Source organism: Tamandua tetradactyla, chromosome 2, assembly GCF_023851605.1.
Source record: "Tamandua tetradactyla isolate mTamTet1 chromosome 2, mTamTet1.pri, whole genome shotgun sequence".
Lineage (NCBI taxonomy): Eukaryota > Metazoa > Chordata > Mammalia > Pilosa > Myrmecophagidae > Tamandua > Tamandua tetradactyla.
Window position 1 is genome coordinate 197044226 of NC_135328.1, and position 18993 is coordinate 197063218.

The 18993-nt window shown below is 37.2% G+C and overlaps 1 protein-coding gene across 19 annotated transcripts in view; it reads right to left on the reverse strand.

Annotated features, from left to right (window-relative positions):
• The window catches only part of EPB41 (erythrocyte membrane protein band 4.1), a 318202-nt gene that overhangs the window by 70618 nt on the left and 228591 nt on the right, over window positions 1–18993 (reverse strand). For all 19 annotated transcript variants that reach the window (XM_077150561.1, XM_077150570.1, XM_077150557.1 and 16 more), the window contains one exon: window positions 12650–12822. In XM_077150561.1, the coding sequence (XP_077006676.1) occupies window positions 12650–12822 (173 nt within the window). The remainder of the gene's footprint in view (window positions 1–12649; window positions 12823–18993) is intronic.

An 18993-nucleotide genomic window follows, 5' to 3' on the forward strand; every position in this document is an offset into this window, starting at 1 on the left:
TTGGAGGCGGTTTATAGACCTTAAACCTAAAACAAGAGCACTGAAGAAAGAAAGAAATAAATGGGAGCTCCTCAAAATTAAACACTTCTGTGCATCAAAGAACTTCATCAAGAAAGTAGAAAGACAGCCTACACAGTGGGAGACAATATTTGGAAACGACATATCAGATAAAGGTCTAGTATCCAGAATTTATAAAGAGATTGTCCAACTCAACAACAAAAAGACAGCCAATCCAATTACAAAATAGGAAAAAGACTTGAACAGACACTTCTCAGAAGAGGAAATACAAATGGCCAAAAGGCACATGAAGAGATGCTCAACGTCCCTGGCCATTAGAGAATGGCAAATCAAAACCACAATGAGATGTCATCTCACACCCACCAGAACAGCCATTATCAACAAAACAGAAAATGACAAGTGCTGGAGAGGATATGGAGAAAGAGGCACACTTATCCACTGTTGGTGGGAATGTCAAATGGTGCAACCGCTGTGGAAGGCAGTTTGGCGGTTCCTCAAAAAGATAAATATAGAATTGCCATATGACCCAGCAAAACCACTGCTAGGTATCTACTGAGAGGACTTAAGGGCAAAGACACAAACGGACACTTGCACACCAATGTTTATAGCAGCATTATTTACAATTGGAAAGAGATGGAAACAGCCAAAATGTTCATCAACAGACGAGTGGCTAAACAACCTGTGGTATATACATACGATGGAATATTATGCAGCTTTCAAACAGAAAACTTATGAACTATGTAACAACATGGATGGACCTTGAGGACATTATGCTGAGTGAGACTAGCCAAAAACTAAAGGACAAATACTGTATGGTCTCACTGATATGAACTGACATTAGTGAATAAACTTGGAATATGTCATTGGTAACAGAGACCATCAGGAGATAGAAATAGGGTAAGATAGTGGGTAATTGGAGCTGAAGGGATACAGACTGTGCAACAGGACTGGATACAAAAACTCAGAAATGGACAGCACAATACTACCTAACTGTAATGTAATTATGTTAAAACACTGAATGAAGCTGCATGTGAGAATGTTAGAGGGAGGAGGGCTGGGGACATAAATGAAATCAGAAAGAAAGATAGATGTTAAAGATTGAGATGGTATAATCTAGGAATGCCTAGAGTGTATAACAATAGTGAAATATACAATGTACAAATTTTAAAAATATTTTTGCATGAGGATGAATAAAGAAATGTCATTACTGCAGTGTGCTGAAAATAGAGGGTAATTAATATTTTAAAATGTTAACTTATATTTGAGACTAAAGCAAAAAATGTTTATTTATTACAAAATTTATATTTTGACTAGAGCATTTCCTAATATAACTTATGTAGATAGTTTGATTGAATGTCATAAGTACTTGGAATCTCAGGTAGCACATGAGATTTTGTTGGTTTGTCCAGAGTGATGCCTTGATGAATCCCAGAGTGATTTGATCAGTGAGGGGTAAAGGATTTGTAAGCCCCCTTCAGGAAATGGTGAGGGCGGGGAGAAACTCAACCTCCCCAATTCGAATTCTTGACATTCTCACAAGCACTGTGGACAACCAAAGCTATAGGCTGAGCCCCCAGTCTTGGGGTTTGTTCACATGAAACTTAACCCCACAAAGGACAGGTCAAGTCTACTTAAAATTTAGGCCTAAGAGTCACCCCCAAGAGAGCCTCTTTTGTTGCTCAGATGTGGCCTCTCCCTCCAGCCAACATGACGAGCAGTCTCACCACCCTCCCCCTCTCTGCGTGGGACATGACTTCCAGGAGTGTGGACCTTCCTGGCAATGTGGGACAGAGATCCTGGAATGAGCTGAGACTCAGCATGAAGGGACTGAGAAAAACCCTACAATGAGCTGAGAATTAACTTCAAGGGATTGAGAGAACCTTCTCGACCAAAAGGAGGAAGAGTGAAATGAGACTAAGTGTCAATGGCTGAGAGATTCCAAACAGAGTCGAGAGGTTATCCTGGAGGTTATTCTTACGCATTAAGTAGATACCACCTTATTGTTCAAGATGTAGTGGAGAGGCTGGAGGGAACTGCCTGAAAATGTAGAGCTGTGTTCCAGTAGCTGTTTCTTGATGATGATTGAACAATGAAATAGCTTTCACAATGTGACTGTGAATGTGAAAACCTTGTGTCTGATTCTCCTTTTATCCACCATATCAACAAAAGAGTAGAACATATGGAATAAAAATAAATAATAGGGGGAACAAATGTTAAAATAAATTTAGTTTGAAATGCTAGTGATAAATGAAAGCGAGGGGTAAGGGGTATGGTATGTATAACTTTTTTCCTCTGTTATCATTTTATTTCTTTTTCTGTTGTCTTTTTATTTCTTTTTCTAAATTGATGCAAATGATCTAAGAAATGATGAATATGCAAGTATGTGATAATATTAAGAATTACTGATTATATATGTAGAATGGAATGATATCTTATTGTTTTGTTTGTTTGTTGTTAATTTTTTTTAATTAATGAAAAAAAGTCTGGAACATAAATTTCTACCCACATTCAATACTCTCTACATATGAAAAAAAAATAATTTTTATTTTCAACATTTACTGAGTACTTACAGTGCAGCAAGTACTGTATTAATTAACAGGAACAGTCAAGATCTTAATTCTTTCCTTTTAAAAAGTCTCAAAATGTAAAGTAGGAAAGAGAAGCATGAAATATATCAAAGAAAAAAAGACTGAATGGTATATTAGAAAATATGGATTCTCTCCTAAGTCTGTACTAACAAATTATGTTAGTTTGAACAGATTACTTTGCCAGGCTTTGGGTTCAACATCTATAAAATTACGTAGCTGAAATAAATGATCTCAAACAGGTTTTTCCAAGTCCCCAAACTCTGTGATTTTAATGGTAAAGCCACGAAAGCTATAACTGTCTTCCTCTAGAATTGTCATACATGACAATCTCAAGCATTACAGAATCAAACTTTTGAAGGGAAATTTTTAGAGATTTCCACTCCTACAAGTATAGAATATAAATTACTAATACCTAATCAGTTTATTTTATTTTATTTTTTTCCATTTTACATATGCAATCAATAATTCACAATATCATCACATAGTTGTATATTCATCATCATGATCAAAAATAAAAAATAAAATAAAATAACTAATCAATATTAACCAGACACAGACATCAACATTTTTTCAAAGCCCTGAATTGAACAATGAAGTTTCTACAGCTAGAAAAACAGAGAAAGTCAAGATATGGTTTCTATAAGTAAACCATAACTTGTTCAAATTACCAAAGTTCATTAACTTGAATCTCTGGTTACTTTTCCTATCAGAAAGAAAAGATACATCAGGCGTACTATCCATATAACTATGAAATCCCTCTTAGTGGAAAAAAAACAAGGGATATAGTATTAGTCAGACATGGATTTTTGTCCTACCTTTGCAACTAGCATCTGTGAGATCTTGAACAAGTCACTAAAAATTCCTAACCTCAATTTTCTCACCCGAAAAATAAGGATAAAAATAATATCACCCAAACATTCACAAATACATGGAGGTTAAATAACACACTTTTAAACAATCAGTGGGTCAAAGAAGAAGTTGATAGAGAAATCAGAAGCTATCTGGAGATGAATGAAAATGAGAACACAACTCATCAGAACTAATGGGATGAGGCAAAGGCTGTGCTGAGAGGGAAATTTATTGCCTTAAATGGCTATACTAAAAAACAAGAAAGAGCAAAACTCGAGGACTTAACAGCACACCTGGAGGAACTTGAGGAAGAACAGCAAACTAACCCCAAAGCAAATAGGAGAAGAGAAATAACAAAGATTAAAGCAGAGATAAATCAATGTGAAAACAAAAGAACAATGGAAAGAATCAATAAAACCAAAAGTTGGTTCTTTGAGAAAATCAATAAAATTGATAGGCCACTAGCAAGATGGACAAAGAACAAAAGAGAGAAGATGCAAATAAACGAAATCAGAAATGAGAAGGGGTGTGTTATCACAGACCCTGAAGAAATAAAAGAAATCATAAGAGGATACTATGAACAACTATATGCCAACAAATTAGACAAGTTAGATGAAATGGACAAATTCTTAGAGACACACAAACAAGTTACACTGACTCAGGAAGAAATAGCAGATCTCAATAAACCAATCATAAGTAAAGAGATTCAATCAGTGATCAAAAATATTCCTACAGGGCAGGCCATGGTGGCTCAGCAGGCAAGAATGCTTGCCTGCCATGCCAGAGGACCCGGGTTCGATTCCTGGTGCCTGCCCATGTTAAAAAAAAAAAAAAAAATCTTCGTACAAAAAAAAAGCCTAGAGCCAGACGGCCTCACAGGGGAATTTTATCAAACATTCCAGAAAGAACTAACACCAATCCTTTCAAACTTTTCCCAAAAACTGAGGGAAAAGGAACTCTACCTAACTCATTTTATGAAGCTAATATCATTTTAATACCAAACCCGGGTAAAGATGCTATAAGAAAGGAAAACTACAGGCCAATCTCCCTAATGGACATAGATGCAAAGATTCTCAATAAAATATTAGCAACTCAAATCTAACACAACATTAAAAGAATTATACACCATGACCAAGTGGGGTTTATACCAGGAATGCAAGGATGGTTCAACACAAGAAAATCAATTAATGTAATACAGCAAATCAAAAGGGAAAAAATCACATGATCATTTCGATTGATGCTGAAAAAGCATTTGACAAAATTCAGCATCCGTTTCTGATCAAAACACTCCAAAAGATAGGAATCAAAGGTAACTACCTCAACATGATAAAAGGAATATATGAAAAACCGACAGCCAGCATCATACTTAATGGAGAGAGACTGAAAGCCTTTCCCCTAAGATCAGGTACAGGACAAGCTTGCCCACTGTCACCACTATTATTCGACATTGAGTCAGAATTTCTAGCTAGAGCAATCATGAAGGGCAAAGAAATAAAAGGCACCCAAATTGGAAAGGAAGAAGTAAACCTTCATTATTTGCAGATGATATGATACTATACTTGGAAGATCCTGAGAAATCTACAGCAAAGTTACTTGAGCTAATAAATAAATTCAGCAAGGTGGCAGGATATAAAATTAATGTGCAAAAATCAGTAACATTTCTATACACAAGCAATAAACTAGCTGAGGAGTCAGTTAAAGAAAAAATTCCACTCAAAATAGCAACTAATAAATCAAACACTTAGGAATGAACTTAACTAGAGATGTAAAGGACTTGTACACATAAAACTACATATCATTGCCAAAAGAAATCAAAGGAGATCTAAATAGGTGGAAAGATATTCCCTGCTCATGGATAGGAAGGTTACATATATAGTTAAGATGTCAATTCTCCCCAAGTTGATCTACAGATTCAATACAGTACCAATCAAAATTCCAACAACTACTGTGAAGACTTGGAAAAGCTAACTACCAAATTCATCTGGGAAGGAAAGAGACCTTAAATAGCAAAAAGCATCCTAGAAAAGAAGGAAAAACTGGGATATTAACATTCCCTGGTTTTAAAACCTATTATAAAGCCACAGTGGTCAAAACAGCATGATACTGGCACAAAGACAGAAGCATTGACCACTGGAATCAACTCAAGAGTGCAGAAATAGACCACCAAATCTATGGTCAACTGTTTTTGACAAGGCCTCCAAATCCTCTGAACTGGGATAAAATAGTCTTTTCAATAATTGGGCATGGAAGAACAGGATATCAATAGCCAAGAGAATGAAACAGGACCCCTAACTTATCCCCTACACAAAAATTAATTCAAAGTGGATCAAACACCTAAATATAAGAACTAGTACCATAAAACTTCTAGAAGAAAATGTAGGGAAACATCTTCAAGACCTAGTAATAGGAGGGAGCTTCCTAAACTTTACACCCAAAGCACAAGCAACAAAAGAAAAAATAGATAAATGGGAACTCCTCAAAATCAAATGCTTCTGCACTTCAAAAGACTTTGCCAAAAAGATGAAGAGGTAGCCAACTCAATGGGAGAAAATATTTGGAAATCACATATCAGACAAAGGTTTGATTTCCTGTATATACAAAGAAATCATAAAACTCAACAACAAAAGAACAAACAATCCAATTATAAAATGGGCTAAAGACATGAATAGGAATTTTTCTGAAGAGCAAATACAGATGGCTCAAAAGCACATGAAGAGATGCTCATTTTCACTAGCTATAAGAGAAATGCAGATCAAAACTACAATGAAATACCACCTCACACCTATAAGAATAGCTGCTATTAAACAAACAGGAAACTATAAATGTTGGAGAGGATGTGGAGAAACTGGGACACTTATGCACTGATGGTGGGAATGTAGAATGGTTCAGCCACTGTGGAAGACTGTTTACCGGTTCCTTAGGAAACAAAATATCAAGTTACCCTATGACCCTGCAATAGCACTACTTGGTATATACCCAGAAGAGCTGAAAGCAATGACACAAACAGACATCTGCACACCAATATTCACAGCAGCATTATTCACAATCGCCAAAAGATGGAACAAACCAAATGCCGATCAACAGAAGAGTGGATCAACAAAATGTGGTATATACATACGATGGAATATTATGCAGCAGTAAGACAAAATGACATCCTGAAGCACATGACAAGGTGAATGTATCTTGAGGACATAATGTTGAGTGAAGTTAGCCAGACACAAAAGGATAGGTACTATATGATTTCACTTTTATGACCAGCATAAAGGTATAATCAGAGGCATATAATACAGAAGATAGGGGACTTAGAAATACATAGAAGCTAGAGATGGGTGAACCGTTAGCTAATGAGGTTGATCTCCAATGTAAGAGAATAGATAGGCACGAAGGTGATTCTCTAGTGGGTCTAGAAGTAATATTACCATATTGAAGATGAACAAGATTGAAAGGGGTTGTATAGACCTACATGTCCCACTGACTCACACTAGAAATATGAATGAATTCTCCTAAGAATTACTTCAAAGATATGATTCTTGTGTAAAGAGTGTTTAAGTCCAGGGTACAGGAGGAAAACTGCTATTACATGTTATCAGCTATGCTCGAAAGGAAACCATCAGCATTACCACAGCAACAGCAGAGGTAAATAATGGGGGGAGGGACAAGAATTAAGAGGAGGTTTAGATTTCCTATTTGGCGAGGGTGTGTTTATTAGTTTTCTTTCTCTTGGGAACAATGAAATTATCTAAAATTGAGAATTTTGATGGACTGTGGACTTTCGGCCCTCTACATGATGCTCAATGAATGCAGGTGGCTAAAGGATGCACTGACGGAGAAGTAGATTAGTGAACAATGGTGTATACTTATGAATGAAGGTTGTGCTGCTACAAAAAGGAACAATGTCATGAGGCATGCAACAATGTGAATGAACATGTGGCACATTTGGTGAGACAAAATAAGCCAGAAACAAAAGAACAAGAATGGTATGGTCACCTTTAGAAAATGCTTATAAGAAAACAGGGTCCTAGATTGTAAGCTTTTAGAGCAGACACATTAAGTCCGGAGTGGTGATTATTATTTCTGAATTTTGAGAGGCTGTTTTATATATATAACCTGATACTTAGAGATAAGAATGAAGTCGAAGAGGTTGGAGTTAAAGTAATTCAGAACATAGGGGTAATGAAGACAGGGTCTATATTTTAGAACCACACAAACTCTTTGAGGCCAATGGAAGTAAGGTTTATTTGATCTGGAACTGAAATTTTCTGTAGTTCATAATTTAACTCAACCTATTTGCATAGCTCATTTGAACAACTGAAACACAGGAAGCACAGAATAAGAAAGAGGTCCTTTAATTGTGCATAGATTATTGTAATGCCTGGAAACATCCTAGAGTATATTAAGCAAATAATCAAAAAATATTGGCAAAGTCCCTTGAGGGAGGGGAGAGAGAATATAGAACTATTAAAACTTACAGGGCGGGCCACGGTGGCTCAGCAGGTAAGAATGCTTGCCTGCCAAGCCCGAGGACCCGGGTTCGATTCCCGGTACCTGCCCATGTGTTAAAAAAAAAAACAAAACTTACCATCAGGGAATCCCCTGATACTCTGTCAAACTTTAGGGATACCCAATTCAATAGGCCATGCCCTTGATCATGAGGCTTACTCTTGTGAAGATTATGGAGGTAGTGGAGAAGCTTAGACTACTTATAGGCACATCTAAAAGTTACTTCTGGAGGACCTCTGTTGTTGCTCAGATGTGGCCTCAGTCTCTCTAAGCCCAACTCTGCAAGTGATATCAATGCCTTTCCCCCTACATGGGACATGACATTCAGGGATGAAAGGCTCCCTGGCGACATGGGAGACGACTCCCAGGGATGAATTCAGACCTGGCACCAGGGGTTCAACAATTACATCCTGACCAAACAGGGGAAAAGAAGTATAATTAGTAAAGTATGAGTGGCAGAGAGAGTTCAAAGAGTCAAGAGGCTACTCTGGAGGTGGCTCTTACATAAGCTTCAGGTAGACCTTGCTACCTATCATGACCTGCCAACACCCAACCAGGACCATTCCAGCCAATCCTAAAGAACACCTAGGGCAATATATAAGATTCCACAAGGGTTCCAGGCACTAGAGTAACTTTCCAGAAACCTATAACCTCCACATGGGTCCCTGGTCCAGATAAGTCCTGAAACCTAGCCCAGCCTCTCGAGAACATCAGAGAGTTCCATCTCCCTACCCCATATTAGCGACAGACCCTTCCAATATCAAAATTTTAAATTGCCATAGCCCAAATAACCCCAAAGAGAGGTATGGGAATATCAAAGGTGATGGTGGAATTATACATAGAAGATAGGACTTAACAAATGACTATGAACGCTGAATCATTAAATCGGTATCTCTTATAGCCTCCAGCATTTTAGAGCAGCTACAAGTAAAAACCTAAAATTGTGAAATTATAGTCCATGTCAAAGTCTAAAATACGTTCTACAAGTAATTGTGGTGCTGTGCTTTGGAATTTATAGCTTTTTTGTATGTATGTTATTGTTCACAAAAATAAAGGGAAAAAAAGTCGATTGTGATGATGAAAAAAGTATTTAAGCCCTCTAGCCTCCTATATTCTGGAGTGGCTAGAAGGAAAAATATGAAAGGATCGTATGGTATCCCATGACAAACTCTGGGACCTATCCTGTAAACACTTGTTGAAGAGTGCTTTGAAACTATTGCTTTTATTTCTTTGCTTTGTTTATATGCTATACTATTCAATAAAAGAAGTTTAAAAAAAAAGTGGAATAATGAAATAAAGACCTCTTGTGGTAATAATAATAATAATAATAATAGCTCCTACTATCTAAGGAAAACTGAACGTAGGGTGACTTACAGGACAAGGAAGGAGATGCATGATGATGTTATATGTACATGGCAAAGCATCTCCAAAATAAAAGTCTTGATTTTCCATATCTCTAACACTTCCTCTCTCAGAGTTTCCCACTGCACTACATGATCACACCTAGGCATCAACCTTGATTTTCCTTTTCTTTCTCCACTTAATTAATCAGCAATTCCATCAGCCCTATCTCCAAAATGTATCCCCGACCTCTTTACTGTCTTCATTACCAATACTCAAGTCCAAGTTGTCATTGTCTCTCAACTAAATTGTTACAGCCTTCTCCCTGCTTTTGTTTTTACACCCCCTTCAGTGGGGTATTTACCCAGAAGTCATAGCAATCTTTTAAAAATAGAAATCAGATCATAGTACTACCTCTAATAGCTTCCCACTGCAATTAAAATAAAATCTAAACTCCTTACTGTAGCTTACCAGGCCCTACACAATATGACCCTTGTCTATCTCTCTGACCACATTCATTTTGTATTCCTCTCCCCTTTGTTCACTAGGATCTAGACCTGTGCAGTGGCATATAGGAGCTACTAGCCACGTATGGCTATTTAAATTAAAATTAAAATTCAATTCCTCAGTTACATAGTCTCATTTCAAGTTCTATATGTCCACATGTGGCTATTAGCTACCAAACTGCGAGAGAGCAGAACAGATTTTCATCAGCACAGAAAGTCCTATTGGTCAGCAGTGATCTAAACATGCCAAACTCATTCCTACTTCCTGGTCTTTGTACTTGCTATACCCTCTTCTGGAATGCTTTTCTCACAGATTTTGGGATGATTGGTTCTTTCTCAAAATTCAGGTTCAGCTCAAACACCTCAAGAGTTTTCTAAATTTAGATTAGACCACCCAAACTAAAAACTGCTCCCCAATGTCCTCCTATCCCCCCAAATACTCAATCCTACTACCCTGTTTTATTTTCTTCATAGTACTTATCATTATCTGAATTGTTGTTTTGGTTTTTTTTTCTGTTTCCACCTGAAGGATGTAAGTCTTATAAGCGGAGACAGCCTGTTGCTGGGAAAGTCACAGATATACCTAGCAGTATGTCCCATGAGAGAAGAGAACATGTTGCTGGGGCAATCACACACATAGCTAATGGCCACCTCTCCACCCTTCCTTATACTCCCTCCTTTTCTATTGTGTGCAGATGTTTCAGTAGTTTCCATTTTGTAGCCTGGGGCGGGGAAGGGGGAAGAAGGGGATGTTAGGTCTAATGGATTGGCCTGACCATTCCTAAAATCCCAAATCAGAAACAAGCAGTTCCAGCTGCTTATCAGAGCAGGAATTCTCCATGGCAAGGCCCCAGCCCCTTGGTGGTATAAGTACTCAACATTCAAACAGTATAGGATCTCTCATCTCCAACTGAAGCAGAGTATGTGGAGCTGCCATCCACTGACACTGACCCAAACAGTCTCCCCAGGGACAGGCCACAATGGGATCACTTCCCTTGCTCTTTTGGAACCTTAAGTAATAAAGAGGTCATTGCTGAAAGTTTTGTGGTGCCTGAACTTTTGTTCCCATGATGCACTATGTAGCAACTTGCTCCACACATTTATGTGTCCATAGAAGTATTCTCTAGAACAATACCTGGCACATAGGAATTGCATAATAAATTGCTGAATAAAGTAATAATGAATATCTAAAAGTCTAACCAACATGAATTCCAATCCAAGTATTTCTGCTTACTAGGTTTACTATCTTAAGATAAGTTATTTGATCTCTGAGCCTAATTCATGGTGTTTTCATGAAGATTTAATAAGACAAAGCTTGTAGTGTGTTTTATTCAGTTACTATTAAACTGTTCCTTCAAACTCAGGACAACAGAGAAACACCAAAAGAAAGAAGCATGGCTCATAGCATGGAAGCACAAAAGTCCTACTGCTTGGATGATTTCTTTTCCAGGTGTGGCTAACCAATTCCCAATTCCTCTAAATTGACTTAGGTGTATCTAATATATGTTGCTATGGTGCCCTGTTTTCCCTACTATTATAAGTATTACATATTCCCATTAGGTTGAGAGTTCAATGAGGGTGAGGGCTATATATGTCTTATTCACTACTATAATACCATTAGCACTTAGTGCATTATCTAGCACAAGAGATGATTAAGCCATGAAACAGGTAGGAATATCACAAGAAAACCCTCTTACATTCTATTACAAAATTTTCTCAGACCACACCAAGAAATACTTGCTGAATTAATAGAGAATTTCCAAATGGTGCTTATGATTGCTGTAGGATGCTATAGATATTTCCTGAGAGGTCTGTATACATAAACAAGCCAGAATATGTGTACAAGGTTCTAGATAATACAAAACAAAATAATAATGCTGCGGCTGGAACAGTAACAAAATCTTAATTATAGCTAACATTTTGCAGGGCACTTATTAAGTGCCAGCCATTGCACTAAAAACCATACATATATCATCCTATTTATTCTTCAGGAAAATTCTTTGAGGTAGTATATTATATTATCAACTTCATTTTATGAATGAGAAAACAGAAATAGAGATTAAGCAATTTGCCCAAGAACATAGAAGTGCATGGGTTGAAGAAACCAGGTCTAATTCTAGAACCCCAGACTTCGGTAGTCTATAAAGACAAAGTAACACTTTTGTTCCTTTCATAGGTGATAGCATAGGGTTGTACACTGGTGGGTCCTTAATAAATGTGATTGATAATGATCTATTTTGGTTACCAACTTCTCAACTGTCAATATATACAATCATGAAAATTGTTTATTTCCTCTGTACTTTAAATAAATAAAATTTAGGAAAATAAATAAAATAAGTTGAAATAAAATATTTAACATCATGCATGAGTTCAGTTCATTTAACTGTTATTATATATTCATTTAAATATTTTATTTAAATAGAATGTGAGGGCTCCAATAAAGGGATTGCTTTTTCTCTATTATTGCCATGTGACACCAGGCCTAAATTGATTTTTAAATGATCGCTGTTTAGTGAGGCAGACTCTTTTCATCCTTCCTACTAGAAAATAACTTTGAAAATGCTGAAGAAGGCTTTAGAAGTTCTGACTATGGTAGAGTGACTGAATTTTAACTAATAACGCAGCTCGATCCACCACTATCTAGCTGTGGAACCCTGATCTAGTCACTACCCTCTCTGAACCTGTTTTACCTTTCTTAAAATAACACCGCTGAATTAGACAATTAGTAAAATCCATTTCAAGTTTTCACTGAGATTTTAAAATTTAGTTCTCTTTTGGTAACTGTACTTCCTTTATCTCTCCCTAACAAGTTAGGATAATAAGAAATCATTAATACTCAATACAAACCTCCATCCAGGCTCCGGGATGCTCGTTTGCTCGCTGTACGTTCAAAGTGTGGAGCAGGCCTGTCAATCAGAGCACTAGCTTGCCGGGTCTGAGCCTGAGTCCGACCGCTGTACCGAAATTTGGATCCCAAAGCAAGAAATTTGCTTTTAGGAATGGTGTCTGTAGATGTCAGTCTGGAAAAACAAACCCATAATAATCACATATTTTATATGTACATATTATCTCATTTTTCTGCAGCTGTGAAATAAGGTGAGATTAAAAACAAAATCAAATACAGAATGGGAGAAAATAGTTGCAGATCATATATCTGATAAAGGTTTAATATCTAGAATATATGAAGAATTGCTATTATTCAACAAGAAGACAACAATCAGTTAAAAAGTGAGCAAGGGACTTGACTAAACATTTCTCCAAAGAAGATATGCAAACAGACAATAAGCACATGAAAAGGTGCTCAACATCATTATCCATCAGAGAATTCAAGTCAAAAGCATAATTACACATTACTTCACACCCACTAGGAAGACTAGTTTTTTAAATATGGAAAATAACAAGTGCTAGTGAGGACACAGAGAAATTAGAACTCTTGCACATTGTTGGTAGGAAGGTAAAGTGGTACAGTCACTGTGGAAAATAGTTTGGCAGACTCCTCCAAAAGTTAAACATAGAATGACCATGTAATCTGGCGATTCCACTTCTTTGTATATATGTAAAATTGAAATTGAATTGAAAACAGTGTTCAAACAGATACGTGTACACCAATGGTCATCACAGTATTATTCACAATAGCCAAAAATGGAAATATCCCAAGTGTCCATCAACAGATGAATGGCTAAATAAAAGTACATACAATGGAATATTACTCAGCCATAAAAAGGAATGAAGTTCTGATACATGATACAACATGAATCATTATGTTGAGTGAAGTAAGCCAGAAACAAAAAGAAAAATATTTTATGATTCCACTGATATAAAATATCTAGAATAAACACATTTATAGGGATAGAATGTAGATCAGAGGTTACCAGGGGATGTGGGAGCAGGAATGGTAAGTTTTTGCTTATTAGGTATAGAGTTTCTGTTTGAGGTCATGAAGGAGCCTTGGTGTTAGATGGCAGACACGGCAGCACAACATTGTGAATATAATTAAGACCACTAAATCATACACATGAATGTGGTTAAAATGGGATATTTTGTGTGTATATATATTACAGCAATAGAGGTTTAAATTAATAAAAAAGGCTTCACAATTCTCATAATATCCTTACCAAAACAGATTTCCAATCATGTGATCATTATTTAATTTTTATTCTATGCAATTTCTTAAAGTAAGTAGTAACATTTACTTGGGACCTATATTAATAATATCATTTTATATCTCTATAAATAGGGCATTGTGGTTTTCAAATGCTTTTATAATACTTTGAAATTTTCTTCACATCCCTGTAATATTTTCACCATTTTTAGATACACTAAACTTAACTTCAAAAGAAGCAAAGTAATAAATAATACGAGGGACAATGGGTAAAATAAATTGGGTAGATGGAAATACTAGTGGTCAGTGAGAGGAGAATGGAGTAGGGTATGTATGAGGTTTTTTTTTCCTTTTTATTTCTTTACTTTGGAGTGATGCAAATGTTCTAAAATAGTGATGAATACACAACAATGTGATAATATTGTGAGCCATTCATTGTACACCATGCATGGAATGTATGTGTGTGAAGATTTAACACTAAAGGTGTTTTTTAAAAAAGAAGCAAAATTACTTGCTTAAGATCACACAACTGTTAAGAAGTTGGGCAGTAACAGAATTCAAGCTCAGAGCTCTTTTTTCACCCTACTAAGAATAATTTGTCAAATGCACTCTAAACTCAATTAATAACTGGTAGCCTACTTATAGTACTTAGGTTCAGGTATCAACCACGCCAGGTGATGAAGTTCAGTTGCTTTGTTGCTGTGGACTTAAATCATTAGCATGTAAATTTCATCTATGGAGGATTACATCTGCAGTAGGCTAAAGTGAGTGCCTTCTGCAATGAGTGATATTTAATTTAATTAGCTGCAGGCTTAAAAGGAAGAGTCAGAAGAGAGAGAGAAGCCCAGCATAGCCCAGCACAACTTTCAGCTCAGAGCTTAGACCCAGGCATTTGGAGATGCAGAAGGGAAACACACCAGTAAAAGCCGTTTGAACCCAGAAGGCCAGCAGATATCACTGTGTTCCTTCCCTGGCAACAAGAAACCCAGATGAAAGCTAGCTGCCTTTGTTCCAAGGAACTTTAAATTTAACTAAATAAATTCCCTTTATAAAAGCCAATCCATCTCTAGTATTGCATTCTGGCAGCCTCAGCAAACAAAAACAGATTTTGGTACCAGAGGAATGGGGTGCTGCTGCATTTGCAAATAGCAAAACTGTCAGAATGGCTTTTTAAATAGATAAGGGGAGGATTCTGGAAGAATTGTGAGGAACTTGAAAGAGAAAGCCTAGATTGCTTTGAAGAAACTGTTGGTAGAAATATGGACTCTAAAATATTCCATTCCAGACAGGAAGGAAGGTGAACCCTGTTTTCCTTCCAATTTCTCTCTATGGCAATGGGATCATTTATTCTATGACTCATCTTTGTATGCTGGAAGCACATAATTTGCTCTAAACTCACAAGTCCACAGCCAGAGGAGAATACTGACTTTAGAGAGACCATGTCTTTAACTAGAGTTCTGGAGTTGGTACTGTATTTGTATTGTTACTGAAATGGTTTAAGGCTTTTGTGATATTGTGATGAAATGAATTTCATATATGGAAAAATTTAGTGCATTGTATGCAGAACAGATGAGCATTGATAGGTGAAAAAATATGTCTGTAATTGTTTTAAGAGATTGTGAAAAATATATCTGTTCTTTTCTATTTTAAAGTTTAAGTATGGTCTAAGGTGATAGTGGACACTATAGTAGTGAGATTCAGGTGTTAACGTGGCCAGGTGATGGTACCCAGTTGTTCTGTTGCTGTGGACTTATATCATCAGAATGTGAATTTCACCTATGGCTGATTATACCTGTAGTGGGCTAAGGGGAGTACCTTCCCACAATGTGTGACTTTTAATTTAGTTAGCTGGAGGCTTAAAAGGAATTGTCAGAAGAGAGAGAGAGTAGACCAGCACAGCACAGCACAACTCAGTTCAGATATGCAGCAGGGAAATGCCACAGAAAAATCCATTTGAACCCAGAAGACAGGAAAGAAGGTCAACAGATGTTGCTGTGTGTCTTTCCAAGTGGCCGAGAAATCCAGATGAAAGCTAGCTGCTTCTTCTCTGAGGAACTGTACATTTGTAACTAAATAAATCCCCTTTATAAAAGCCAATCCATCTCTGCTGAATTGCACCCTGGAAGCCTTAGCAAACAAAAACAGTACTTAACATATCTGGTGTCTTATCAACTCATTTAATTTTCTATGGAGTACCTTGTACATTCTTTTGTCACAGCATTTACTACACTAAATTGAAACAATTTACTTATGTGCTGTTCTCCCAATCTAAAAGATTGCAAGATCTCTAAAAGCAAAGGATAAAGGCCATGACTTGTTCAACTTTGTATTGTTGTTTCTAGCATAGTGCCTGGTATGAATTTGGTACTCAAAAAAAAAAAATATATATATATATATATATTTGCTATATCAAATACTACCAAAAAGGGAATAAACCCTTCGAGATAATTTTAATTCAGCAAATATTTACTTTCTTTTATATTTTCTTTTTTATGTAATGGAGCATTACATTTCAAATATATCTTATTTTGATGCAATGATTTTAAATATGTTATCCTACAGGGATAGTGCAGCAGCAATATCCACCATACAATGTTTTAAAACTTTCAATATCACTCCTTTCCACTCTTTATGATTTTTTTACCATTTAATTATCTTATTAAAAATCACAGCTAAATGTTTCCTATGTATTTAATGATAAAAAGATATACTGGGCAGTGCAACGGTGGCTTAGGTGGCAGAATTCTCGCCTGCCATGCCAGAGACCCAGGTTCGATTCCCAGAGCCTGCCCATGCCAAAAAAATAAGAAGAGAAAAGAGTCATATACTGCTAAAAAAGTAATTGGTCTGTATGGTGGTGGTCTAGTTTGCTAGCTGCTGAAATGCAATATACCAGACACGAATGGTGTTTAAAAAGGGAAATTTAGTAAGTTGCTAGTGTACAGTTCTAAGGCCGAGAAAATGTCCCAATTAAAACAAGTCTATAGAAAAGTCCAATCACAGGCATCCAGGGAAAGATACCTTGATTCAAGAAGGCCGAGGAAGTTCAGGGTCTCTGTCTCAAGTGAGAAGGCACATGGCTAACAGGGTCAGAGTTTCTCTCTCATCTGGAAAGGCATGTAGATCATCTGCTAGCTTTCTCTCCTGGCTTTACGAAGCTCCCTGGGAGGTGTTTTCCTACTTCATTTCCAAGTGTTGCTGGCTGACGGACTCTCTGCTTCTTGTGGCTATGTCATTCTGCTCTCTCTGAACCTCTTTCTCCAAAATGTTTCCTCTTTTATAGGACTTCAGAAACTAATCAAGACCCACCCAAATGGGCAGAGATACACCTCCAGATAACCCAGTTTAACAACCACTCTTGATTAATCACATCTCCAGGGAGAGGATCTAATTATAGTATCAAACACTCAATGATCAATAGGGATTAGAAGAAATGGCGGCCTTTACAAAATGGGATTAGGATTAAAACATGGCTTTTCTAGGGGACATACATCCTTTCAAATCAGGACAGGTGGGCTAATGATGAAAAAGTATTGGTAAAAAAAAACAAAACAAAAAACCAGAGAGAGAATGAATAAAAAAAAAAAGTACTCATAGAACCAGGGAAACTTCTGATAATGTCTCAAACATTAGGGACCCCCAAGTCAACTGGCCAAGCACTTGATCATTTTTTTAAATATTTTTACTGACAAATCTTCACACATATACAGTTCATACATGGTGTTCAATCAATGGCACACAATATCATCACATAGTTGTTTATTCAAAACCATGATCATTTTTAGAACATATGCATCACTCAATAAAAAGAAATAAAAAGAAAAAAGAGAGAAAAAGAAAACAAATTCATACATCGCATACCCCTTACCCCCCCTCTCATTGACCAACACTATTTCAATATACCCAATTTAATTAACCCCTTATCTCCTCTATTATTTATTTTTTATAGTTATATAATCGTCCTCAAGAATTAAGCTACTGGAACACAGCTCAACAGTTTCAGGTACTTCCCTCTAGCCACTCCAATACACCTTAAACTAAAAAGGGATATCTATATAGTACATAAGAATAACCTCCAGAATATAGGTGCCAAGATGGTAGCTTAGCGAGATGTGGGATATAGTTTGTCCTCCAGAGCAGCTACGAAATAGCCGAAACAGTAGAGAACAACGGCTGGGGCCACGTCAGTGACTGGACACACAGCGTACCCCAGTCTGGACTGGCTGCGAACCTACCCACAACCCTGAGTTCAAGTCGCAGTGGCCGATGCCCCTCCCCCACAGGCTGCTTCCCAGAGGGGAAAGGAAAGGAACTTTACTAGCAGCAAGGGCTGAGCACAACTAAGCTCCAATTTTGGAATTAATTCACAAATTCTGACTACTAAAAATAGGCCTCCAGCTCAACTGAACCTTGAGTCAAAGCGCAGGTTGCTGATTTTTGCCCCAGCGCAGAGGGGGCAGGGCTGATGGAAAAAGAAAAAAGAGAAAAAGAAGCAGAGGTTTTTTGGATTGAATTGCACAAAATATCTGAAAGGGTCTGGGCCCTGAAGGAAAGGAGGGAGCACATAAGATCTGAAGGTACACAAAGCAACATACAAACTTAAACTCTTGATTGGCAAACCTGAGGAACAGGGTTCCTGCTCTGAGAAGGATTTTTCTTTTTCTTTTTTGTGGCTGTGTTTCTACAGCTTGACTACCTTTGCATACAGCTGCAAGGCTTCTCAGGCTCCAACTGTCCCAGGCATAGGCAGAATTAAGCTTGTTTGAGAGCTTGTCTGGAGCCTGTGCCTTCCCCAGGAGAGGGGTAGGGCCCACCTCAGATGGATTCCTTCCCTCAAGGAATTCAGACCTCAGGGTCTGGAAAAGTGAAAAGATTAAAGCCACCCTACAACCTCTCCTCTGTCTCAAACATGGCCCCAGCAGGAAGGCTCTACTGAAGTTAAAGGTTCTGCATCATCTTATGCTGGTGGGACCCACAGACAGAAAAGCATCACATACTGGGCGAGACAGGAAAAACAGAGTCCAGAGGCTTCATAAGAAAGTCTTTCAATCTGCAGGGTCTCACCCTCAGGGAAAAGTGACACAAGTGA